This window comes from Protopterus annectens, chromosome 13.part0 (genome assembly GCF_019279795.1).
Source record: "Protopterus annectens isolate FY-2018-M chromosome 13.part0, PAN1.0, whole genome shotgun sequence".
In the NCBI taxonomy this organism is placed as follows: domain Eukaryota; kingdom Metazoa; phylum Chordata; order Ceratodontiformes; family Protopteridae; genus Protopterus; species Protopterus annectens.
Genome location: NC_056747.1, coordinates 1,252,981,413 through 1,253,008,592, shown reverse-complemented (window position 1 = coordinate 1,253,008,592; position 27,180 = coordinate 1,252,981,413). Strand labels below are relative to the sequence as shown.

The 27,180-nt window shown below is 43.3% G+C and overlaps 1 protein-coding gene and 1 non-coding gene across 2 annotated transcripts in view; one reads left to right on the top strand and one right to left on the bottom strand.

The window, feature by feature from the left end:
* TBKBP1 (TBK1 binding protein 1) overlaps positions 1-27,180 on the top strand; it is a 2,809,732-nt gene that overhangs the window by 2,566,514 nt on the left and 216,038 nt on the right. Inside the window, exon 9 of the mRNA XM_044055270.1 lies at positions 16,094-16,212. Within this exon, the coding sequence (XP_043911205.1) occupies positions 16,094-16,212 (119 nt within the window). The remainder of the gene's footprint in view (positions 1-16,093; positions 16,213-27,180) is intronic.
* Positions 5,999-6,153, bottom strand: LOC122788518. Its single transcript, XR_006362714.1, has one exon. It is a non-coding gene; the product is annotated as a 5.8S ribosomal RNA (ribosomal RNA).

Sequence of the window (27,180 nt, the reverse complement as noted above, 5' to 3'; positions counted from 1 at the left end):
GAAAGTAGTGTTGTAGTGTTTCTAAATGTGGGTATGTCTCTTTACATTTTAATGGAAAGTATCTGAAATAATATGGTGGATGTTTTGTGCATTCCCAGCAGTAGTGGCAGTGTGTAGAGTACTGTAAGGTAAGTCAAAGGTATATAAGCCCTTTTCTCCACTGTAGTGTGATCCTTGAGTTAGTATATATAGTTGGGGAGGTGTGGGGGCATAGCCCCCATCTAATTTAGTTTTATATTGTCAGATTTCTGTTAAGAGCGTAAGTAGTTCTATGTTCTGGAAAGAGTTAATCATTGGTGTTAAGTGTGCATGTCTATGGCTTAAAATTTAGTATTTTGAAATTCAGCATTATAAGCTTTCAGTATAATAAGATTCAGTCAAATGAGTTTTCAGTATTTTGAAAATTAGGTATTGTGGTCTCAATCAAATGAAATTCAGTATTTTGAGTTTTCAGTCATGTGAAGTAGACCCATATATGTATGTGTGTGTGTGTGTGTGTATGCATACATATAGAGCATCAAATCTGTAGAGGGATAAAGCAGTAAAAGAGAGGATGGAGCATATTCATTCTGGGGGAAGAGACTGTGGTTTCTGCATAGTTCATAGGAAGTTACTAGGCTAATAGCCCTAGGGCCTTTATAAGCCTAGCCGTGTAATAACCCAAGTACCCTTATTGACCATAGTTAGATGGTTGTTGTTTGCATAACGATTCTATAATCAGCACTGACTATCCCTGTCCATGAGGGGTATAGATGCCACCCCTGAGGTGAATCTATGGTCACCCATCCAGTTGCCAAGGTTGCACTTGAATAGGGTCATTGAGGAGCCCTGTTTCACGTGAATTGGAAGTTTATTCCAGAAGAGCGGCAATCACTGGGAGATATATCTGTCTCTCCAGTGAGTTCTGTTAATGTCACAAGCTAAGTTGAGATCTGTGTAGTGAGTTATTCTTGTCCCATTTGATTTGTGGATGTGCAGCATTTCTATTAGGGCAGAGTCAGAGACTGCTTTGTAGGCCAGGCATGGGTCACCTCTCCTTTATGATTCAGTGACGGGACTTTTAGTTATTCCATGTATGTCATGTTTTGGAGGCCCTGGCTTCTCTTGCTTAGAAACCTCTGAGGTCTCTCCAGTTGCTGCAATTGTCTAATGAGGTACATACAGAAGGAAGCATTGTACTTAATCAGTGGTCTGATAATGGTAGAGTACAGAGGAGCTGTAACCTCCCTGGTCTTGAATGTGATGTCCTTATTTATGAGATGCGCAATGTAGAATGCTTTTCTTACCACTATGGACACATGGTGATTGAAGATTCGATTGCTGTCAACCTGTGTTCCCAAGTCTCGCAATTTTGAGCTTAGAGGACTGCTGTCTATATCATAATTAGCAGGGGCTACTTCTTTGCCAAAGGGATAATGAGGCATTTTTTTGCATAAAGTTTTAATCTGTGAGTTTGGCACCAATCATTTGTCTGTGTCAGCCCTTTTTGTAATATGTTAACATCAATGGGGGATTCTGTGATTGCTCCCAGTTTACAGTCATCTGCAAACCTGGTAAGCCACAGGCCATCTACCTTCACCTGGATTTCAGAGAACTAGATTCCAAACAGTAGAGAGACAAGTACAGATCCTTGTGGTACCACACTGGTAACTGGTCTACTGATGGAGGTGGACTCCCCAACTTTGACAGTGTGCATTCTGTCAGTGAGCTAGTTTGCTACCCATCTCGTAATGTATGGGTTAATCCCCAGCTGGGAGAGTTTCTCTATGATACCTGAATGGGGGATTGTGTCAAAGGCCTTGGCTAAATAAAGATAGGTGATATATACTGTTTTGCCCTTATCCAGCGCTGTGGTGACAGTCTCAAAGAAGTCCACAAGATTTAATAAGCAAGATCTACACTTGATGAAACCAGACTGGGTTGGGTCAAGGATTTGAAGCTCGCCTATGTACTTGTGGATAAGAAACATGATGATTTGTTCCATGGCCTTGCAAATAAGGCTGGTTAGGCTTATGGGTTGATAGTTCCCAGGGTCAGCTGATGAACCCCCTTTGTGCAAGAGAATTATGGTAGCTGTTCTCCACTCTGCCGGGACAAAGCCAGTTCTCAGGCTATGTTTAAAGAGAGTCCCGAGTAATTCCACTTGGTCTTGTTTTAGATTGTTTAGTAAGCAGCCTGGTATGTTATCTGGTCCTATACAGGTCATGTTTTCGGCCTCCGAGAGGGCTTGTATGACCTGTTCTTTGGAGATACTCAGTAGAGGACTGGAGTCAGGAATGCTTTGGGGAATGTCTGGTTGGGATAGGGGGGGTCGTGAAGTTTATTTATTTTATTTATTTTACATTTGTTTACCGGGAAAGTCCAATTGGAACAAGGTCCATTTACAGCAGAGGCCCGGGGAGAAAAGCTCCATAACATAACAATACAAATACAACAAATGACAAAAAAAATTCTGTACATAGGCATATATACAATCAGAGCTCCATGTCTTTATATGACAACACATAATTCACGAATGACAAAAAATTTCTATACAGTGGCATATATACAATCAAGGAGATTTTTCGTACCTTAGTTTGATTTGAGCAAGCTTGGTATATAGATAGCAAAACTTTGAATTCTGTATTGGTAGTACAAAGCATAAAAATGAAGGAATGGAATCCAGAAAATAGTGCTATTCAGGAGATATGTCATAGCGTGAGAAGTAGTTTGTAGGACGGTAGTTCCTGATAGGGAGTATTTGAGTAGTACAGAATAGCTGAGGTAAGCAGTGAGGAGATGAGGTGTGGCAAGTTAGGAGGAGAGCAGGAAAGATTTTATGTGACACAAGGACAGAGCCATGATTGCAAGAGGTGTGACTTTAGTGATGTCTTGAAAAGTGAGATGGATGGTGCAGAGGAGATACTTTGGGGGAGGTTATTCCATTCCCTAGCAATGGTGTGGGAGAACAGACTTTTCCCTGCAGTGTTATTGGCTTTGGTTATGCAGAGCAGGGTTTTGTTGGATGAGCGTAGAGGGCGATTTGCAGAATATTGGTTTAGAAATTGGTTTAGGGCTGGGATTTTCTGAAGATTCCTTATTATGTTGAAGGTGAGGACTAATTGGTGATAGCCAATTAGCTGAGGGAGTTCTAACCACTGTAATTGCTTCAGGGCAAGACAGTGATGACTTCTAAAAGTGGAGTTGTTAGGGAATTTTGCAATTTTATTGTAACATGACTCTAGTTTGTTTAGGTCTGTTTACCTGATATGAATTAGGACTGGTGATGCATACATTAGGGTAGACAAGTGGTGGGTTTGGGCTAAGGAGATTCTAGCTTGGTCTGATAGGAACTGTTTGTGTTTGTATATGGTTCCTAGTTTTTTATGTACCTTTGTGATGGTTTGTGAGATATGGACATTAAAGTTTAGATTGTTATGTATTTCAAACCCGAGCAGCTTAGTGTAAGGGGAGGGGGAGATTGTGGTCCCGTTTTTGGAGGTGATAGTGAAGGTAAGAGGATTTGGATTTATTGGGGGTAAAAAGGAGTAATTTAGTCTTGTTGAGGTTTAGAATGAGTTTGATACCGGTAATCCATTGCTCCACGGAGCAGAAGGATTCTTGGGTAAGCTTTTGAAGACTGGTTATGGATGGGGCTACTCAGATTAGGGTAGAGTCATCTGCATACTGTATAAGTGATGCATGCAGGGTGGAAGTATGTAGTTTGTTAGTGAAAAGGGTGAATAGTAGAGGACCCAGTATTGATCTTTGTGGAACGCCTATAGTAGTTGGTAATAGAGGAGATAGTGTACTTTGCCATTTAACTGATTGTTTTCTGTCAGAGAGATAGCTTCTAAACCATGAAGTAGTAGGGGGGGGCGAAGGATAAGGTTGTGACAGAGTGTCTAAGAGTAGGTTATGGGAGACCATATCAAATGCTTTTGATAGATCTAGGAATATGGCTGAGATGAATTTGTTGTCATTTCTTAGATGGTTAATCTGATAAAGGAAAGTAGAGCTGTGGTTGTGCTATGGTTTGGGTGGAAACCATGCTGTGTTGGGGAGAGTGGGTTATGTGAGGATAAGAAGTGCATTACCTGGATGTGAATACATTTCTCCAGAAGCTTGGAAAGGGGAGACAGGATAGCAACTGGCCGGTAGTTTGATAGTTCATAGAAGTTTCCACCTTCGTGAAGGGGAATTATATGTGACACTTTCCATAGATGGGGTACGTAGGTTTCTTGTATAGAGCGATTTATAAGAATTGAGACAGGGTAGGCTAGTGATTCTGCAGCTAATTTTAGAAAATTTGTGGGTAAACCATCTGCTGCGAGTGTGGTGGGTTTTAGTTTAGAGAGTAGCTTTTTAACAGAAGAGGTTGGTACAGGTGAGAGTGTGAAGGTGGATATGTTAGTTTGTTCTACAGTTGGGGTGGTTTTAGTGTTCTTGTTGGATAGCTGGATAGATAGTGTGAGGATAGATTCTGTGAACTGATGGTTGAATTCTGAAGCTGTGCTTTCATTATCAGAATTGTTGGGAGATGGGGTGGTGGTGTTGCCCAGTTTTAGAAGGGTATTTATGGCCTGCCAGAATTTTTGGGGGTTTCTAGAGTGCTTGCTTTGGATGTCTAGCAAGTACTTCTTTTTATCTACTTTTGTTTGGGTTTTGGCCTTATTTTGTAGTTCTTGATATTTCTGTCTGTCTTGGATAGTGTTATTCTTTTTCCAGTTTTTCCAGGCATTGTCTCTGGCTTTTATTGTCCTATTTAGCCATGGGACATAGTTAACTTTAGTCCTGAGTTTCCTGATGGGAGCTAGTATATTTAGAACAGTCATAAATGTAGTATTAAAAAAATCAACTGCATGGTCTAAAGGTAGAGTTTTAGTGGATTCCAGTCCTGTTGCTGGAGCATACTGCTAAGAGTTTTGGATTGACTTTGTGCTTGTCCCTAGTCTCCTTGAATAGCATGGGTTAGGGTATTTTTGCCTGTTTACGAAGGAGGAATGTGGGGCAGTGGTCACTCAAGGCATCAGGTAAGCAGCCCACATGATAATTTTCTGTGGGGATATTAACTAGTGTCCAATCTAGAATGGAGGTTCTATTGGATTTTTTGTCTACTCTGGTGGGTTCTTGGATTAGTTGTGAAAACCAAATAAGTTAATATGATTTGAGGGGTTGTAAGAGTTGCAGGCTAGCCAGTCTAAGTTTAGGTCACCTAGCAGGATGGTTTCTTGGGGTAGGTTGATTGTGGCCCATTGTAGTTTCTCTTCTATTATAGGTGAGTTATTTCCTGGAGGAATATAACTACAGAGGATATTGAGTCTCCTTTTGTTTGTAAGGGACATAACTAAGCCTAATGTCTCTGCATTCTGGAATTTGGGAAGTGGGGTTTTTAGTGGCTGGAGGTTGAGTGTATTTTTAAATAAGATTGCAACTTCACCTCCCTTTTTGGTACCTCTATCTTGCCTTAGGATGTTATAGCCTGAGGGAAGAATTTCTTTGTTTTGTGTGGGAGGTTTTAGCCAGGTCTCTGTAATGGTTAGTATGTCTGGGGAGTAGTGGGATATGAATGCGTGAAAGTCATGTAGTTTGTTCTATACATCTGATCTGAGGTTGCGTTCTGAACAAGGTCTCGGGGGGACAGCTGGGGCCTCGGGGGCATACGGACTGGCCGTCCTCCCCCAGGAACCCCCGTGCACCTGCTCCCTGCTGCCAGACTCCAGGCGGCGGAGGAGGACGACCAACATGGCCCCGGCATGTGAGAACCGGGTAGCGTCGGGCTCCACCCTGGGAGGGCAGCTCAGTGGTGGTAGCACCGACAGCCTCCAGGGGGCGGGCCGGACGGGCACCTGCTCCCTCCCGTCCTCGGATGGGCTTCACAATTTGGGGCGGCTGGGGAATCTTCTCCTTGGTCCGCGTCTCTCCCTGGAGGGACGGGGGACTCGCGGCAGGCTTAGTTGACTCCCCACCCGCACCCTCGATGGGGGCTGGACACTCACTGGGGCAGTGGAAGGCACGACGACCCTCAGACAGGCATAGCCCTGGGAGTAACCCAGGGCCACAAAGTGAGTTTGAAGTGTCTTATGATTAATGCGTCCTGCAATTCACATTAGTTCTCGCAGCTAGCTGCGTTCTTCATCGACACACGAGCCGTGTGATCCACTGCTCAGAGTCGTACTGGTTCTCATCTACCAGGGACACCGCTGCCCACGCGGCATCGCACCTCGAGATGAGCACATGAGGTTTCATGGGCGTCATTGCGAGCGGCCGCACCGGGGTTACTGGCACCGCTCCACGGGACAGCAGGGAGTCCCATGGTGGCTGTCACGTGGCTGCACTGCTGACCCTCTGGTTCTTTGAAATGACCCCTTGCACGGAGCGGGGCATCCTCCGCAGGTACCCGAGACTGACATTGAAGGGAGAGGACTCCGGTGTGCCACCACCTCTGGGGCACACGGCGGACCGCACCACCGGGCGTGCCCTCCGCCGCCATCCCTTCATGGCAGCGGAGGAGTGCCCGCACCTCCCGCAGCACAGATGAACACCCTCTCTCCTGCCACCAGGAGGTGATGGGGGGATGGACGCCACCTCTTGCTCTCGTGCTCCCTCCCTTCTCCCTCTCTCCCTCCCCCCAGGAGCCATGGGCTCGGTCCCACCAGCCTCCACCAGGGCATGCGGAGAGACGGGTGTCGGAGAGAGATGTGAAGAAAGACGTGGAGGGTCAGGGCGGAGGAGCAAGGATAGGCCCTGGTACCCAGGGATGGCGCTGTCCCGGGACCCTCAGTGTTAATGATCTGCAGGTTCACCTACGGAAACCTTATTACAACTTTTACTTCCTCTAGATAGTCAAGTTTGATTGTCTTCTTGGCGCACCGCCGGGGCCATGACCGACTCCAGCAGGGCCAATCCGAGGACCTCACTAAACCATCCAATCGATAGTAACGATGCGCTGTGTATACAAAGGGCAGGGACTTAATCAACACTAGCTTATGACCCACACTTACTGGGAATTCCTTGTTCATGGGGAATAATTGCAGTCTTCGGTCCCTATCATGAATGGGGTTCAGTGGATTACCCGGACCTGTCGACCAAGGGTAGACACACGCTGATCTATTCAGTGTAGCATGCATGCAGTGCCAGACATCTACTGGCATCACAGACCTGTTATTGCTCAATCTCGTGTGGTTGAAAGCCACTTGTCCCTCTAAGAAGTTAGAGACGACCTCACGGGGCTGCATAACTAGTTAGCATGGCGGAGTCTTGTTCGTTATTGGAATTAACCAGACAAAGCTCTCCACCAACTAAGAATGGCCATGCACCACCACCCACAGAATCAAGAAAGAGCTATCAATCTGTCAGTCTTTTCTGTGTCTGGGTGAGGTTTCCCATGTTGAATGAAATTAAGCCGCAAGCTCCACTCCTGGTGGTGCCCTTCTGTCAAGTCCTTTAAGTTTCAGCTTTGCAACCATACTCCCCCCGGAACCCAAAGACTTTGGTTTCCCAGAAGCTCCTCGGCGGGTCATGGGAAAAATGCCACCGGATCTCTAGTCGGCATCATTTATGTTCGGAACTATGACGGTATCTGATCATCTTTGAACCTCCGGCTTTCTTTCTTGAGTAATGACAACATTCTTGGCATATGCTTTCACTTTCGTTCGTCTTGCACCGGTCCAAGAATTTCAGCTCTAGTGGCACAATACGAATGCTCCCGGCCGTCCCTCTTAATCATGACCCCAGTTCCAAAAACCAACAAAATAGAACCAGAGTCCTATTCCATTATTCCTAGCTGAAGTATTCAGGTGACCGGCCTGCTTTGAACACGCTAATTTTTTCAAAGTAAACACTTCGGACCCCCGGGACACTCAATTAAGAGCATCGAGGGAGCATCGAGAGGCAGGGGCTGGGACAGGCATTAGCTCACCTCACGGTAGACTGCCAGCTCGATCCCAAGATCCAACTAAGAGCTTTTTAACTGCAGCAACTTTAATATACGCTATTGGAGCTGGAATTACAATGGCTTCTGGCACCAGACTTCCCTCCAATAGATCCTTGTTAAAGGATTTAAAGTGTACTCATTCCAATTATAGGGCCTCAAAAGAGTCCTGTACTGTTATTTTTTGTCACTACCTCCCCGAGTCAGGAGTGGGTAATTTGCGCGCCTGCTGCCTTCTTTGGATGTGGTAGCCATTTCTCAGGCTCCCTGTCCAGAATCGAACCCTGATTCCCCGTTTCCCGTGGTCACGATGGTAGGCACAGATAGTATTATCAAAAGTTGATAGGGCAGACATTCGAATGTTGCATTGCCGCAACAAGGGCATGCAAATGGTGCAAGTTTATCTAGAGTCACCAAAGCTGCTGGGGCGAGACCCGGATTGGTTTTGGTCTGATAAATGCACGCAACCCCAGAGGTCAGTGCTCATCAGCATGTATTAGCTCTAGAATTACCACAGTTATCCAAGTAATGGTGGAGTGATCAGAGGAACCATAACTGATTTAATGAGCCATTCGCAGTTTCACTGTAGTGTCTATGTGCACTGAGACTTGCATGGCTTAATCTTGGAGAAAAGCATATGCTACTGGCAGGATCAACCAGATAGGAGCACCTCGGTGAGCGGGCGGAGAGGAGGGGCCAGAGCCTGCACCTCCTTTGACAGGAGGGATCCCGCTCCCTGTGGAGGGGGCACCCTGGGTGCTGAGCGTGGACTGGCGAATGCGACTCCGGAGGGCCGCGGCCTGGCGCAGAGCACAGCCGCACTTAGAGCCAGAGAGTGAGGGAGAGAACTCCTGAAGCTCCCACACTCAGGGGCATCTGCCAGAGTGGGGCAGCTCAGAGCATGACAGGACCCCTTCGCCTCGGCCCGGGCTTGTTGGTTTCGCCTCGACTTTGCTGCTGAGGGGTGCAGAGTGCGCTGTGCCCCCCACTCGCACGTCGTTCTCGGGGAGGAGAAGCTCGACCTGCCAGCCGTGACCCACAGAGCCACACCGCGGGAGCCCTCTGCCAGTGGGAGTCGGTCGGCCCGATCAATCAACAGATAGTGGGAAGAGGCGCCTCGGCCCCCACTACGAGGGCGACCACCGGGAGACGTTCTCCCTGGGGCTGGGACCCGGACTTGCACTCCCCATGGGATGCCGCGTCATCCCTTAACTCCTGGAGGCTGCCAAATCATGCCAGATCGCGCATGCCGGCGGATGACTGGAGGGACGAACCTGCAGGGTGCGACCAACCCCGCAGAACTCCCCTCGGCCTCGGAGGGCCAGATCCGCTCTCATGAGGGCTTCTGCGTCCCACCGCTTTCCTGACCAGAGGGGTTTTGCTGACTTTCCGATATTTCGGGGATGTTGTCGGGTACCAGGCGAGGTCGGACGCCTATTGCCTGCCCGGCAGGAGCTCTCCGGGTATGGAGGACTCTCACCAGTCGATACCTCGAAGACTTCCGTCATGAAGGGGGGCTTTGCCTGATGCCTCTCACACAAGCAGGAGCTCTCCTAGCCCCGCAGCCTTCCATCGGCGGCACCCTTAAGGACTTCTACGTGGAGGGGGGCTGCAGTCTGGACCCCACTCACACAGGCGGGAGCTCTCCCAGCCCATCTAACTTCTGCCCACCTCTCTCCCTTTCAGACTTCCGTGGGGACCCTCTGGGCTTCCACTTCCACCCAGGTGGGTGGGCTCTTTTCCCGAGTTAGATATCTCCTGAAGGCTGCCAAATCATTCTGTGTCCCTGTGCCCTTGAAGCCCCTCAGGGGGACCTCCCTCTGGTTCCAGCCGGCCCTGTGGAACTCCCCTCGGCTGCCAAGGGGCAGGCCAGCTCTCATCGGGACTTCCGAGCCCACGTTCCTTTCCGATCCAGAGCACCATGGTCCCCATCTCCCCCGGATCTCCTGGAGGCTCCCTGGCCGGTCCGTGTCCCTGTGCCCTTGGAACCCTCTGGGGGACCTCCCTCTGGTGCCAGCTGGCCCCAAGGAACTCCTCTCGGCCGCCAAGGGGCAGGCCCGCCCTCATCGGCACTTCCGAGCCCACGCTCCCTTCCGGTCCAGAGCACCATGTTCCCCGTCTCCCCTGGATCTCCTGGAGGCTGCCTGGCCGGGCCATGTCCCCATACCCTCAGAGCCCCTCAGTGGGACCTCCCTCAGGTCCCAGCTGGCCCTGCGGAACTCCCCTCGACCACCAAGGGGCAGGCCCACCCTCATCAGGACTTCCGAGCCCACACTCCTTTATGGTCCAGAGCACCATGGTCCCCGTCTCCCCCGGATCTCCTGGAGGCTGCCTCACCGGGCCGTGTCACTGTACCCTCGGAGCCCCTCAGGGGGACCTCCCTCTGGTCCCGGCCGGCCCCGCGAAACTCTCCTCAGCTGCCGAGGGGCAAGCCCCCCCTCATCGGGACTTCCACGTCCCCCTCACTTTCCCGATCACGGGATCGCAGACCTGGCTTCTGGAGGAGGCGATCGGCCCACCCACGCCATCTGAATACTCCCCTGGCCAGCCCCGGGTGCGAGATGCCTTGATGGCCATATCTACGCACCCCTGAGGGCCGGGAGGACGGGATCAAGGACCTGGCGTCCCAGGGATGCCCTCGGCCTGCCCGCATCATCCACTGACTCCCCTGGCTGGACCCAGACGTGAGACGCCACAACGGTTGTATATCTGCACCCCAAGGAGCCGGGAGGATGGAATCGTGGACCTGGCATATCCTATTGCTAACTCTCTCGGCTAGCAGCTTGGCAATTTCCACAGGTTCATTGTGAGTAGTACCATCCACTATAAGTTATTTACACAGCTGAGCATTTCTTTTTTAGGTTTTGGACGTTGCTAAAGAATGATTTATGATTGTCTTTAGCGAGGGATGCTAATTTAGACTCATAGCTAGCCTTAGAGGACTTAGCAAGAGATCTGATTTGCTTGTTCAAGCTGTGGAGGGTATTTTCCTGTGTTGAGTAAGTTCTCTTCTGTTTTTAGATATCAGTGGTTTGTTTTTTAAGGAATACCTGGTTTTGTTCCTGTTGGGTAAAGTGGCTGTATAGGGCACTTGTGTATTCCTCTGCATAGCATTCATTGTTAGCTAGACAGACAGGGGCTTTGAAACTTATTATGCCATTGTTTATTAGGCAATAGATTGCTTTGGAGAAATTTTTCAGTTTTTTTACTACTGTGGAGGTGTCAGGTTTTATCTTTATTTCAAACGAGCTAGATTTATAGTCTGATCCTACCAGGGAGAGCAACACACAGGGGGTAGTGCAGTTACCCCTCCATGTTAGTGAACACTAGGTCCAGGACATTTGGGCCCCTTGTGGGGGTGCAGACCAGCTGTTCCAGGGCATTTGAATTAACAAAGTCCAGGAACCTCATAGTGATTGTGCTCATGTAAGTCACCCAGTCGATGGATGGGTAGTTGAAATCTCCCATGACCAATGTGTTTGGCTGTATACTGAGTGATCCTAGCAAGTCCAGGGAGGCAGTTTGCTCCTCATGGTTCATGGTGGCGGACCTGTAGCTAATGATGATGTGGAGAGGTATTTTACCTACAGTTAATTGGACCTGGAGTAGCTCAAGAGAGTCATGCTGTTTCACCAGTCTCGAGGAGTATTTGGATTTAATGAAAACAGATATATCGTCACCTTTGGTTCTTTTATGTTCATTTTGGGGTCTGAATGTATGAAAGGCATTGTAGCCTTGTATGGCTGGGGTGCTGTCAGTGGCCTTGAACCAAGTCTCAGTGACTGCACAAATGTTGCCATATTCCAAGATGAGGAGTACTTCCAGGGAGTGCAATTTATTGTTTAAGCTCCTAACATTAATCAGCTTGACCTAGGATTTGTCTTTAGTGGATTTCTTTACATCTAAAGTTTTGTTGTTTGGACATTGCCTAAAAAAGGCACTATGGGGAAGTCAAGCAACTTTGCCAGTATCCGAAAGCCTTGAGGAGACAGGTGAAGGCCATCTGTCAAAGCAGCGTGGAATGTTGACCATGTCTTCCCAGGCAGACAAATTCTGGATCCCCTGGAGTGACATCAGAAGCTAAGCCAATATTGAAATCAATCATTTTTTGTCTGTAGTGTGACATCATCCTAAGTGAAGGTAGAATGCTGCTTAAGGCTAGGGACATAGCTGCCTGGGACACATAATATTAGAGTTTGATCATGTCTCTCTTCATATAGTCCAGAGAGAGATATGTCTCAGGTCATTCACACCAACATGTTCTGTGACAGAGTCATCATGGAACTTTTTGCTTAATGACTTGATTGTGTGCTTGATTTGATGGATCCTGGCACTTGACAGGCAGCTGACCGTGACCTTCTCATTATTAAATCTGGTGAGGGGGACGTCTATGTGTCTCACTATTGATTTGCACAACTGTTAAAATGACAGAGTCTCAGCTGGAAAGAGGAGGCCCATTATGAAGCAGGGAGTCAGTGATATGAAGGCATGGGTGTAGCCACACAAGCCAGTGATGGTAGCTCCTGCCGGCACATGTAAGCAGCATGCATGCAAAGACAAGGGGGCAATGGGAGCTCTCATTACTGACATGCCAATGAGAAGATAATGCACCCTTGTGACTGTCTGGATGACATTCCTACCTCAGACAGTGTAATGTCTGATTGAGGTGAGGCGTGGTGATTGGCAGGTTTATGACAAGAAAAATAATAAAAAAAAAGTATGCTAATAAAAAAATGCAAAACAACTTAACAGAGAGACCATTTATAAGCAGTAGTAATGCCCTCCAAAATAGGCATCAGGCCTCACAACACCCCTAAGTGGTCCATGTTTTCCCTGTATCACCCACCCTGTTGGACAGTATGGCTTTTTTGACATCACTTCTTTCTTATGGAAGTATTGGGGCAGGTCTGAGGCACCTGAGGTGTTATTTTATAATTACAACATTGTTTTATAACACTATATGAGTCAAGAGTTCTCAGTGGGGTAAGGGGAAGAGGTAAAAATACATTTGAATATTTATGGAACAGAAAGTAAAGCATTTTCTAGTAAAGTAGACTAGCTGTCTTAAACGAAGACAGACTGAACAAGAATCCTCCAGAAAGAACTGATGCCTTCCATTTTGAGTTTTGGTCATTGTAGCCACCTTTAAGTATTCATGGTACCTGTCTTGTTACATACTGAAACTGCCCGTGTTTAATAAACATGTATATAAATTAAGCAAACATCTATTATATTGGTATTTAGACTGAAGAAATATTTTTCTATTAGCATTGCTGCCTCACAATGCATACTTCTGTGGATTGGTTTCCTGCTGGGGTGTTGGGGTGCTAGGATACCTTCTCTTCAGCATCTTCATGGCACCTCTGCTCCCCTGTAGGTTTTCATCAAGTCCTCCACTTTATACCCTTATAAGATCATAGAAAGTTACTAGGCTATTGGCCCTGAGGCCCTTACAAGCCTAGCCAAGAATTTAGCCCACATTCCAACAAGTCAGCACCCTATGCCACTGTCCAACAGGGATACAGGTGGAATCTCAAGGGTGTATTTTCTGTTCCCCATCCAATTATCCAGGTTGCGCTTAAAAAGGGTTAATGAGGTACTCTGCGTTACATGGAGAGGGAGTCTATTTCACAAAAGGGGGGGGGGTCTCTGGGACACAAATCTTTCCCGCCAACAAGTCCTATTTCTGTCACAGACCAGGTTGAGGTTGTGCATGCGGATTACTCTAGTGGAGCTTGACTTGTGGATATGCAGCAGTCCCATCAGGGCTGGGTCTGAGATTGCTTTGTATGCCAGACAGAGGTCACCACTGAGGAGTCTGTAGGAGACTGAGTAGAGGGACGGGGCTTTTAGCCTATATGTGTAGGGTAGATGTTTGAGGTCCTGGATTCTCCGGGTGAGGAACCTCTGTGGTCTCTCCAGCTGCTAGCTTGTGCTTTGTGAGGTACTTGCTGAAAGGGGGCATTGTACTCAATAATGGGTCTTATAAGGGAACAATACAGGGATGTTATGACCACCTTATCGCTGGATGAGATACCCTTACTAATGAGGTGGGCCATGTAGAAAGCTTTCTTTACAACAGTGGCAATATGGTGGTCAAAAGTCAATTTGCTGTCAACCTGGGTGCCCAAGTCCCTCACGACTGATTGCGTGCTTAGTGCCTTATTATCAATGTGATAATTTTATGGGGACATCACTGTCCCTGAAAGGGATGATGATGCATTTTTTGGCATTCAGTTTGAGGCCATGTTTCTGGCACCAGTCATTTGTTTGAGTGAGACCCTCTTCAAGGATGTCCACATCACTAGGGGAATTGATGACAGCACCCAGCTTGCAGTCATCTGCAAACCTGGTCAGCCGTAGCCCACTAGATTTCGCCTGCACCTCCGAGAAATATATTCCAAACAGCAGAGGCATTATGCCAGATGTATGCAGGTAGTAGAACTGATGAGCATCCCAATTTTCAGTAGAGGGGTGTGAGTGGGTATATACATCCTGCAGTGAACCCCTATTCCATCCAGGACTGGTTCTCTACCCTAGGCATGTTGGTTGCCAGGTGAAGTGCCAGTTTCCTTGTGCCCTTGAGTAGGGCAAAGCCATTACCAGAAAATGAATGAATATATGGTACAGCTGAAGTAATATAATACTGACAGTTATTTTAGCATAACATCTGCTGAGGTCTTATAGAAATTCTTTCTGATACTAGCTTAAGACTAGACCATTGCCTTGGCTGTGGTACATAGTTCATTAAGCTATTTTTTTCACTAATCTATATATACTGACTTCAGGTACTGCAGAAAATGCGACTATCAGAAGTTAAAATATTTGTGAGGTAGTAAGAGTGAGTCACAGATGATAAGTAAATGTTGTTAGTCAGTGTAGGAAGAGGTGTCTAGAACTTGAAATATGTGAAAGGTAGCTGCAGAACGTCTTAAAAATGGCAATCTATATTTCTCATAGACAAGTGTCCGCATATTGTAAGCCTGATGGCTTTTAGCAATACTAACTAAAAAGAGTCACAGTAAATTATTTATTCATTTTTAAGGGCATTATCTGCTGTTAATGGGCTAACTGCATATACAGGATGTATTGTTGAATTGTTTTCCTTTCAAAAACTGGATAGTTAGCTGGTTAGGGAGGTGGTCCCTGGAGGAGTGATGGCAACAATATGGAAGTTGGTGTGCAAGTCCAAAAATTGTAGCCATGTTACTATCTTCTCCTCATTGTTAGGCGATTAAGAAATTGGAGAGTAGGTAAAAGCAGACTGCAGCCTAAAATGAGATACTATGTCTTGACTTATGTTTGACCCAGTTTGTAAGTGAAAGCATAAAAGTACCAGAGCTGTAGCTTGACAATCTAGCATTTTATGCAGCCTTCAGACTGCTGTCCACTTCATTCTGAAGTTGATGACAAAAAAAAGTTAATCCAAGTTCCATTTCCTGGTGCGCTAAGGTAGTAAGTACATTTAATTTAAGAATACAAGCTATTATCCTGGACCTTGCCCTGCTTACATCTCTGAAGTATACTTGTAAACATAAATATTTTCTTTAAGACTTGAATGGGATTTGTTCTATGAAATGCTTTCTCTCTGAACTACAGGTATACGTAGAAAACGTAATAATGGCTTCCACTTGGTCATTAAGGCACTGTTTCTGACATAGGTTCTGAAATAATTCAGGGTTGTCAGAAATTTGATTAGGTTTCAAGGACTTCTAGAACCCGTCAATCCATAGCACATACAGAAATGGGTAGAAAGACTGTTTCAGATCATAAGAGAGCATGGGGATAGTATTGCCCATGGCAGTGACATGACTATGGAATGTACCGTTTTGGGGGCTAAATAGTAAATGAAATGACGTGATGTGATGTTGGTCATGTTCTTGTCGTCAATCTCATACTGATCTGTCAATAAAAGTGTAGCCTGATAGGAAAGACTGTCAGCAAGTGACGCTCACTGGATAATAACATTACTGGAAAAGTATATTCCAGATGGAAAATAGCTGCTGTGGTGGAAAAGACTAGCAAAAAGCCATCTTTGTTTATACGCAGAATGTTCATTATGGGTAAGATAGTAACAGGTGTGTTGGTGGTTGTGGGCAGCAGATATAAAAGACTGATGCAGCAACAGAAAATGAAGACTAAGGCACTAAATGTTCTCTTTTCTTCCCTCATAATTTCTAGGGTGAACCTGGCCCTGGCATACACAGAGCTAAGTGAAGAGCTTTCCAAGCTGAAGACCATGAGCTGTGCACAGAGCGAGATCCTGAGAAAACTGTCCGCAGGCCAAGTGATTAGCACTGGTAAATCATCACTACTAACGACAAGGTAGACAGTGAGGTCACAGAACGCTAGAATGTGCAGTGATAACACTGTTAGCCACAGTCGGGAACACCGACCACCTTTTTGCTATATGTTCAGTATAAGATGTTACTTTTTACTGCATTACAAAATCTACTTGTTTGTTATTCTGCCCTGCACAAGACATAAGTGATGCCTAAACTTCAAACACTCATAATGTTCAGGACTAGATACTAGTAAAATAATTCAAATATTTCTTATACATTCTGATTAAATTAAAATAAATTCTAACCAATATTACTGATTTTTGATTTATAAAATCTAGAAAGAGTTCTAAAATATTGTCAAACATATTTATGTATATCTGTATATATATATATATATATATATATATATATGTATATATATATATATGTGTGTGTGTGTGTGGGGGTGTTTAAGCATGTGCGTGCATGTCCATGTCACTTTGTTTTTGTGTGTACGCTGTAGTACGTTATAGTTCAAAATAACACAGTCTTTAACTGTTCTTCACGTTTAAAAGGAAAAAGAATAAAAAAGTTCAGCTTTTAGTTAAAATGTTGGGAATTAACAGAGGCAAGAGGAATTCTACATCCAAACAAAGACCTATTTCAAGTAAATCCACAGGGATTTCTTCAGAATGTAAGATGACAAGCTTTTTCCTTTCTGGCTTCGGGTAACTCCTCCAAACTTCTGTCTTGGACTGGTTTTGACTACCCTTCTTGTTTCCTTGGATTCCTTTTGGCTATCTCTCTCAAAACATTAACACAGGAGAATAACAACTAGCCAGGAAATGGATTTTAGATATTTATTTTATTTATTTTATTTAACATTTGTTGACCGGGAATGTCCGACTAGGTTCCACAGATCCTGTTTTCAGCAGAGGCCCAGGGAGAAATGCTCCAGAAGCATGTCTTTAGAATAACATAGATAGATATCTTTCCCTGAAGCAGTTTCCTATTCGCTTCCTCTGTTACTCCTAAATACCTGCTCATCTCAGACTTACACACACCACAGTAAATGTTTTTTATGTAAACAGGATTAAACTTGGTTATGTTACATATATGTAACTTTTGTACATTACTTACACACACACACACACACACACACACACACACACACACACACACACACACACACACACACACACACACAAGCGTGTATATACACACACACACACACACACACACACACACACACACACACACACACACACACACACACACACACACACACACATTCACATACACACATGTATGGGTTCCTTGCAAAAGGTCAGGTGTGTGTTTGGTCATTATCTGTTTACTCGACCTATTATGATTGAGTAATCAGCTGGTTGACAGGTTTCTGAGATCAAACAGCTCACGGAAATGGGGAATATGCCCCCGCAAAAAACAAAAAACAAAATGTTTTTATTTGTTTTTTTAATTGCAAATTTTGCCAAGGCTGTTTCTCAGGGCATCTATAATGGCATGTCAGTGCCAGCATTTTTGACATTTTTACATTGACATTTTGCATGTTGAGATAGGGGGGTATTTGATTTGCAGTACTCACAGATAGATAGATAGATAGATACCCATTTTGCAATAATCTATTACAGGTATACATTCAAAGATTTAAAATTGTCTTCTCTCAACATGAGGACATCTGGTATATTATCTTGTGTCTTTTATTTGGGGTTTTTTTTGGCCTTCAATCTGTTTGCTATGACTTGACAATCGTGCGTACGACTGTCTTCCAAACCCAGTAGGTCATGCTGATTCCTTTATTTTACATACCAGCTTCAGAAATCGAGAACAATGGTATGTTATGTCTATACTCTTTCTCCTACATGTTATTGAGAGGTGATCTATGCCTGGCACAAGGCATCCTTGCATCTAGCTCTGATGGACCTTTTGCACATCCACAAAATGAACTGCATCAGAACCACTAGATCCAATGATTTAAATTTTGCTTTTGAGACCGTTAAGACATGTTGGTGAGACAGATATGTGTCTCAGAGGATCCCCGTGGTCTGGGACAGGCTCCCCCATTCATGTGAAGCAGAGTCCCCTCCCTAATCCTATTGAAGCATAACCTTGACCAATGGATGGGAAATCTGAAATTCACCTCAGGTCGGGCCCCCATGTCTCTGATAAACAGAGGCAGACAGTAATGCCTAAACTAACATCCCCCCACATAACCTCTAGAAACTTCCTAATTAACATTTCCTCTCCTAATAAGTGGCCATGATGCACAGGGATGCATTTCTGTTGGATTGCATGGCTAGGCTTTTAAAGGCCCTGTTGGTAATTAGCATAGTATATAACTATGAACCTATTACACACAGTATTGCCTAGAGGACTTGCAGACATAGACTTTTTGTGACATGTATTACACTGTCCCGTTCTGTCTTACTGTTTCCCTTGGAGTCCTTTACCATCCTTTGCTGATGTCAAAGTGTGGAAGAATACATTTGCTGAGCCTGTGCCAAAAATACCACCTTTCAGTTTCTATGTCATCCTTAGCCCTGACTTTTGATAATACAGAGCCACTGAAAATAGCTTCTGATGAAAGAAGAGCAACTAGGCACCAGTCCTTCCCAGTAAGAAAGTCTACACTTATTTCTCTGGGTCTTTGCAATTGTATACGTGTGAAATCCTTTAGCTCATATTTCCCAGCTACTGTACTTGCTGACTGCATTTCTGCAGGTTATTGTGCTTTGTGGGACTGTACTGATTGGTTTAAATGCTTTAATGCAGATACTGATTTCTGCATAGTTGTGCTCTTTTTTTAAACAATTCACTATGTGTAACAGTGTATGTGCATGGATGGGGCATCTTTAAAGGCAAGCATCATTTATGTGCAACCTTGACAGAGGCCTGTTCACATATGAACTTGTGGAAGTAGAAACCTAATCACTTTGACATAATCTTTAATAGGGCAAACTTGATCATATGTGGAAAGTTCACTAGTGGGGACCTGACCACTTATGTGGAAACTTTGATAAGAAGTGCCTGGCCACATATTTGGAACATCTAGAAGTGACAACTTGATAACTTATTTTAACCCTTGGTAACAAGAAACTGGCCACTTGTAAGGAACATTTAGTAGCAGGAACTTTGTCACTAATGTTCAGCCTGTTGTAACAGCTGACCATGTATGTACAACTTCTGGTAGTGGAAACTTGAATACTTACATGGAAAGTGTGGTAGTGAAAACCTGACTATTTATATGGTACCTCTGGTAGTGGTAACCTGACCATTTATATGATACCTGTGGTAGTTATAACCTGACCATTTATATGGTGGTACCTGTGGTAGTGGAAACCTGACCATTTTGTAGTACCTGTGGTAATCATAACCTGACCATTTATGTGGTACCTGTGGTAGTGAAAACTGACAATTATGTAGTACCTGTGCTAGTCATAACCTGACCATTTATGTGGTACCTGTGGTAGTGGAAACCTGACCATTTTGTAGTACCTGTGGTAATCATAACCTGACCATTTGTATGGTACCTGTGGTAGTCATAATCTGACCATTTATATGGTACCTGTGGTAGTCTTAACCTGACCATTTATATGATACCTGTAGTAGTCATAACCTGACCATTTATGTGGTACCTGTGATAGTGGTAACCTGACCATTTATATGATACCTGTGGTAGTCATAACCTGATCATTTATGTGGTACCTGTGGTAGTGGTAACCTGACCATTTATATGGTACCTGTGGTAGTCATAACCTGACCATTTATGTGGTACCTGTGGTAGTGGTAGCCTGATCATTATGTAGTATCTGTGGTAGTGGTAGTCTGACCATTATGTAGTACATGTGGTAGTGGTAGCCTGATTATTGATGTGGATACTTTGACAGTGAGAAGCTCATGACTGAAGTGGCACCTCTGATACTGGGAACCTGACAGCTGATGTAAAACCTTTGATAACAGGGATCTGGCCATTGACGTGGAACTTCTGGCATTAGGGAAATAACCACTTATGAGGATCCTCTGCTACCAGGGATGTCACTATTGATGTAGAACCTCAGCTACCTGGGGCACAACCACTGGTGTAGAAAGTTTGATATTTGGGGTATGAACACTGATGTGATCCTCTTGTACCAGAGGTGTGATGAGTGATGTGGAATATTTGGTACCAGGGATGTTACCAGTGATATGGAACCTTTGGTAACAGGGATGTGGCTAGTGGTATGGAAACTCTGATACCAGAGACATGAGCTCTAATGTCAACGATCTGGTATTACACAGAAACACACACACACACACACACACACACACACACACACACACACACACACACACACACACACACACACACACACACACACACACACACTTCCCGTGGAAGACTGACTTCCAGTTCCCCACAGCTTTCTTCCAAGCATAGGAGTACTGTCACAACTTTGAGTTTTGTGGGCCAGAGACCCTCGGTCACCAATTGATCTAAAATCAAGCCACATGTGAAATACACTAAATAATATCTCTTACACTGGTGGAAGGTTTAAGCAGTTTTATGGAAGGCAGGTGCCACATGGCTTGCTACACAACAGTGTAAATTGTGATTACCCTCTTGTCAGATAAACAATGGTGCCTAAATATAATAAATAAATGTCAGCCGCAAGACCTTGAAGGTCAGTAAATGAACTTTATGTGATCAGTAAAGAAAACGGTGCAAGTGTAGAGTAAAATATACCCAGGAAAGTCCAATAAAAGCAATAAAACAGGCAGGATGCATACAGAAAATCCTAAGCTGCTGATATACAAGTTCCCTGGGTGGCTTACTATAGAAATACTGATCCCAGATAAGTAACTAGTGTATGCAGGTGGCTCCAAACAAACATGACAGCATCGACATCTCATTTTCTTTATTTTATTACACAGTTTTATAAACTATTGGTTCCCTATGCCCCAATGTCTGACATTATCATCCCGTTAGTGGGAAAACAAGCCATACAACTAGTTCTTTCATTCACTGTACCAGTTATATTCTAGCAGCAGGGGAAATTTCTTTGTCTTTCATCTTTGTTTGGTATATTTACAAGAGGTACCAGAACATCTGTAGATTCAGTGTATTTTACAGACATTCCCTGTCCTTTGATATTCAGAAAATCAAAGTCCAAAATTCTTAGCCATGACCACAACACATTGCAGATGAACAAGAAATAAAAAAAAGAAAAACAATACACTGAATTTCTACTGTTTCATTTAGCCCAAGATTATCCCCAGCTTCACAATTGCTTTTTTTTAGCCTGGCATTACTTCTGGTCTCACAATAATCACTAATGTAAAACCTCTTGTACCAGATACACCATCATTGATATGAAACTTTTGGTATCAGGGACACAATCACTAATGTGAAACCTTTGCTACGAGGGATACGATCAGGGAACTGATCGCTTATGTGGAACCTATGGTTGTAACAGAGCAGATTTAGAAGGGATTACATATGCTGCCAATACTGCCTTCTCTTGAGGGTCCTGCCCTTGACTGTTTGTAGTCTTTGTCACACCTAGATGCCAACCAGTCCACTTTGATTCGGACAGTCACACTGTATGGACTTTGCAGAGTCTAGAGTTAGATGACTGCTCTGACAGTTCCCAATTTGTAATCAGCTATAAAATCTGTTAAAGAAATTATTGTATACACACACACACACACACACACACACACACACACACACACACACACACACACACACACACATGAACAGACAGACACACACACACAAATATGCACACAAGCATAAACAGACACACACACACACGTATACACACACAAACATGCACACATGCATACACACACTCACACACAAACATGCACACATGCATAAACAGACACACATACACACAGTGTGTGTTTCTAGTTAGGCTGACTAAACTGATGCATAGCAGTCAGCATTAATAGGATTTTCTTTAAAACTCACAATGTCAATACTTTGTTTTAGCTTTACAGGATCTCAGATAACTAACTGTTCCTGGGTAAGGTATTCTAAAAGGTATTCAGGTTTTATCCAGTAGGCTAATTAAAGGATAGGTACTGTGACCTGAATCAGTTCTTTGTTTTACAGAGGAATGCAAAATACCTACCAGAAAACCAGCAATGCATTTGTATAGCTTCAGCTTAGACAAAAAGAAAGGCGGTCACACTTTTAATATTAACAAAATAATACACCCCCCCCCCAACACACATACACACAATATATATGCGTACACACATACATGTCTGTGCAAACACACACACACACACACACACACATATATATATATATATATATATATATATACACATAGACCACACACTGGGTGTTTCCAATTAGTCTGACTGAATTAATGCATGGCAGTCAGCATTAGTGGGATTTTCCATAAAACTCTTTACAAGGTCTTAGATAACTAACTGTTCCTGGGGTGAGGGATTCTAAAAGGCATTTGGGTTTTATCCAGTGGGCCTATAAAGGATAGATACCTTGACCTGAATCTTTTTTTTTTGTTGTGTTTTACAGGGGATGAACTGTAAAATACCTACTAGAAAACCAGCAATAATTTATATACCTTCACCCTAGAGAAAATGAAAGGCAGTCACACCTTTAATATTGATAAAATAATATTTTACATATAATCCCAAGAAAATACAGTGTATACAAAATATACAAGATTTTGGGGAAATAATTGTAAGGAAAAAAAATGAACTACTTGCTACAGTAGCTTTTAAACAGAAGAGTATCTTTGCTGCTACAGCTTAAATTAGTAAAAGAGTTCTCTGGTAGGTTCAGTCACAGGTAAATGCAAAGACATGCCTAGCAGGAGGCAGCTTATGTATGATAACGCATGAAAATGCTGGTCATAATGTTTTAATGAAGTTCATTTATTGTCTTGACCTTAATGCAAGTCCTAGTGTTAAGATAGCCTTCTCCATCAAAGTTTACATAATGATATATCCAGCACTTAAAAGTTGTGGGTTCCTTGGAGATGTGCAGAAAGCAAGCAAGCTAAGGTTGCCAATAAATGTAATATTATACCCAGAGATAAACTGAGCTAATGTAAAACTTTCCCAATGGTTGTACCGCCCCCCCCAGAGCTAACGCATTGTAGCCATAAGCCTTAAAATGAACACATTTACAATTCTGTTAATGGCTGCTTGTCTTTATTGTATCATTTTCACCTCCAGATGAATTGAATTCTCAGATTATCCTTTCATGTGAATAAAGAAGTGCTACCCTTATTATTGACGTTTGATTGTATTCTTCTATCCTGTTTCACTACTGTGTTTTGAGAAAAAGAAGAGAAAAAAATGTGTGAAAAATATAGACATGACCCCAGTGCAGTCATATTTTATTCTGCCAGTACATTTATCTTTCTTTCATTCACAAGTACTAACAAAATAATATATAAGAGCCCTGGCTAGCCATATTAGTTGACTAACAGGTTGATGAGTAAACAATATCCAAAAGAAACAACTAAATCTAGTGGGATACCTGCTTCACTTCAGCTGAACGAAGCATATACATCTGGGACTATATGGCTGAAATGAACTTTATGCCATAGTAGTTTATAACTTTCTTGGAGGTCTAATGACCCAAGTATTAATTACAAAAGGGGGTGTTGGAGTCTTCTGTAATTTGAGATGTGCAAGGGATTTTGCCTGTACATAAAAAAGTCTACCAAAAGTTCCATTTGAAATGTAGTAATAGTGGACTTTGTATATAAAAAATGTCTCGTCAAAAGTTCCATTTGATAAGTTTATTTAAACAGAAATAGATTCATTCTGTTGGTCACTGGTGGATCAGATCATATATCGACAGATATTGACGTGCACATCACCAGTAAACAGCAGAAGCTGTCAGTCTGTACAAAAATTTGCTTGAACATTGGCATGACATTCCTAAGTAAGAAAGCCACAAAAACACTGCCAGATTCTTATGAGAGGCTAGCAAAAATAAGATGGCATTTTATGTAGAATCTGTCACTTATTTTATAGAAAGGTATTTGGACAGAGTGGGTATTTTTGTCTGTCTGTCAGATATCCAGTTGTGTGGATTAGTTCTTTTTGTTACACCTGCACAAAGCACACCTATACTAGACCCACTGCAGGAGCCTGTCTGTAAGACCTGCTTCTATACCCTACTTTCTTGTAAAGTATGCTTTTCACCCTGAGCACTCAAACGACACTACTTTCATATGGTAGAGTTTGTAATTGTGGTTGACATGATATACCACATTATGAGGGTTTGCCCACAAATTTTCTGTTTTGTGTTTGCAGCAGACGTGTTTATGGTTAAATATTGGGTTATGTTAAATGTATTAGATTTGGCAGGCAGAAAAGAAAACATTTTCATATCTTCAAAGCAAGAGATGTACTTTATATGAGTGGGAAAAGTGCTTCAGTTTTATACGTCAGGAAGCAGAACATTCCAGCAGTGTGACAGGGCCATATACTTTTAATGGGTATCACTAGGTTCTTGATGTTCCAGTGACTCATTTCCATGATTTTGTATTGTTGTGGCATGAACATATATTTGCCTTTTACATTTTTTGTGTAAACAGCACTCATGGCTGATTTCCCGAGACTGTCAGTTTTTCCAACACATGTATCCCAGTTGTGTGGCATTAGCACCAGCTTCAAACTCCTTTTCCCCATTTTGTACATGATGCCAGGGTGCCACATCAACAGTGACCATCACCTGTAGATACATTTACTTTTAATTCTGGGACCCTGTCATTTGAAGATGCTAGATTCTGACCCCCGGCTAGGTGCTGTGGGTAAAATCTGTAGGTGGTAGTTCAAAGGCTACTGCCCAACTCAGGTGCCTTCTTTGAAAATAACTATTATTAAAATATTTTTTCTGTTAACCTCTGTGTATATCTAAGTTAAGAGGTAGATGTGGTATCCTGTCATATTATCCTTACTGAATAACAGATTGGAGTTTCCTGATGTTCTTGCTTAAATCCTTCTGAAAAGGATGGTATAACTTGCTGTCATAAATGGTCCTAGAGGAAATCTTAAGTGGGCACTGCCAAGGTACGACTGCCTAATTTCCAATGTTATGTTCAGTTTATCTGACTGGAGAAAAAAGAAAGTAGGAAAAGTAACATATCCAGGAAGGAAACAGTCCAAAGGCGGGATTCATAAAGGTTACCAATAAGTATACGCTATGTGTACACTTAGTGTAACCTTTCTGAGTGAATAGACACCACAAGCATTGTGGTAGCGGTGTTCTTGAATTCGATTACGTTTGTGAATCCAGCCTCAGACTTCCAAGATAGTTTTACTGAAATTACCTGCATACACAATGCCTCTTTCTATTTGTAGATTGCATTGTGATTTTCTTCATCAATTGCATTAGATTATATTGTCAATGAATTTCATGTAGTTACCGAAATTTATGGAGCGTTTTATGAGCATGTCAACACTGACTTCTATAGGTTGTATAGTTTTGCCATTTTTTTTTACAATTATTTCACTGTATTTCTGCTTGCATGTATATTTGTGTTGCATCATTACTGTGAAAATGTCACATTTCCGTTGTCAACTGTATTTCGGTTTATTTCTTCATTAAAATCTATGATGTACAACTTCCACTCTGGTTAATTATATCATTAAATACACTGCAATGCCTTTGTTGAAAGTGTAGGTGTAATTTATTTTGTTTAATGTTAGAACTGCTGCATTACAATGTCAGTGACCAATGACTCATATCAGCGGTGACAACAGATGGTAAGTCTAAAGCTTGACAGCAGAGATCCAGGGTCGTTGGTTATTAATGTGCAATTGATAGATGGAGATCAGTAAGCCATTATCACTTCCCTTCAGTTGCAACTTCTCATCTGCTCATTGTATTAATTCTGTTCATCTGTCCCTGCTTTGTTGTCTCATTTTAAAATCCAGAAATCCATCTGCCAGTCCAAAAAGACTTTCCATTGCCCACAGAAAAGTAATTCTTATTTGGCCATTTTTTTCAAGAAAAGGTCCTACTGTGTTAAAGGCAATGCTTATCTCACTTTGCCTTTCCTGAATCATTTGGTGGAAGCATCATATAAACATTTTATTTCTTCTTACTAGAACCATAAAAGTGATAGCTAAATGTAGTGTAGCAACAGTCACTGATAATTCTGTAGGCAGTCATTAGGCGTTGTTGATTTAAGTCAGTCACGTTTTACATGGTATCAGTTCGCATTGTTAACTAAATTTAGCGACTCTGCTAGTAGGTCTGTTTAATGTGTAATTTCATATTAATTTTATAGAGTTCAGCGCGGTGTTGCAGTTTGCTTTGATGTTTGCTAAAAGTGAAACTCGATATTACTGTCCCCAACTCACGGCTGCGTACGTTTCTGAACTTTCCCATTCTACTTCTGTTTCACCCAGGCAGTGCAAGTCCCTAAGGTCCCTAAGTTTTCCTTTTTCTTCACTTCAGAAACTTCAGACTGTGCCCTGTCTCAGCTACAGATTGTGTAAAAAGCCTTGTTAAAAGCTACAGTATTGCAACTTTAAGTATGTTAAGGATTTTCATATAGCTACTCTCTGCTGACTAAACTTCGTACTGAGAAAGAACTTTGTACTGAGGATTCTGATTCTCCATTCCTACAAAAACATTAATTTCTGCTATTAGTTGCAAGTCTTAGCTTACTCAGCTACCTATCTTGTCCCAGTTAATGTTCCCTGATAGTAATTTGTTCCTTAACTCGCTTTTTTCACTTTTCTAGCTGATCTGTGTGCTCCAACCATTTTCTCCAAGAGCACATTTGTTGCCATTAAAGGCTTTTAAGTCATTTTCTCTGATTTTTTTTTATCTTGTGCTAACTCAGGGGAAAGCCCTTCTCTGCTCTGCTCTTCCACACTACTCATGGCTTTTCTTCACTCTCCAGTCTAACTCCATTCTCACCTACCCCATATCATCACATTTATACATACCCAGCCACACCTACAGTCTGCATCACTGGTAATCAACCAGTCAAAATT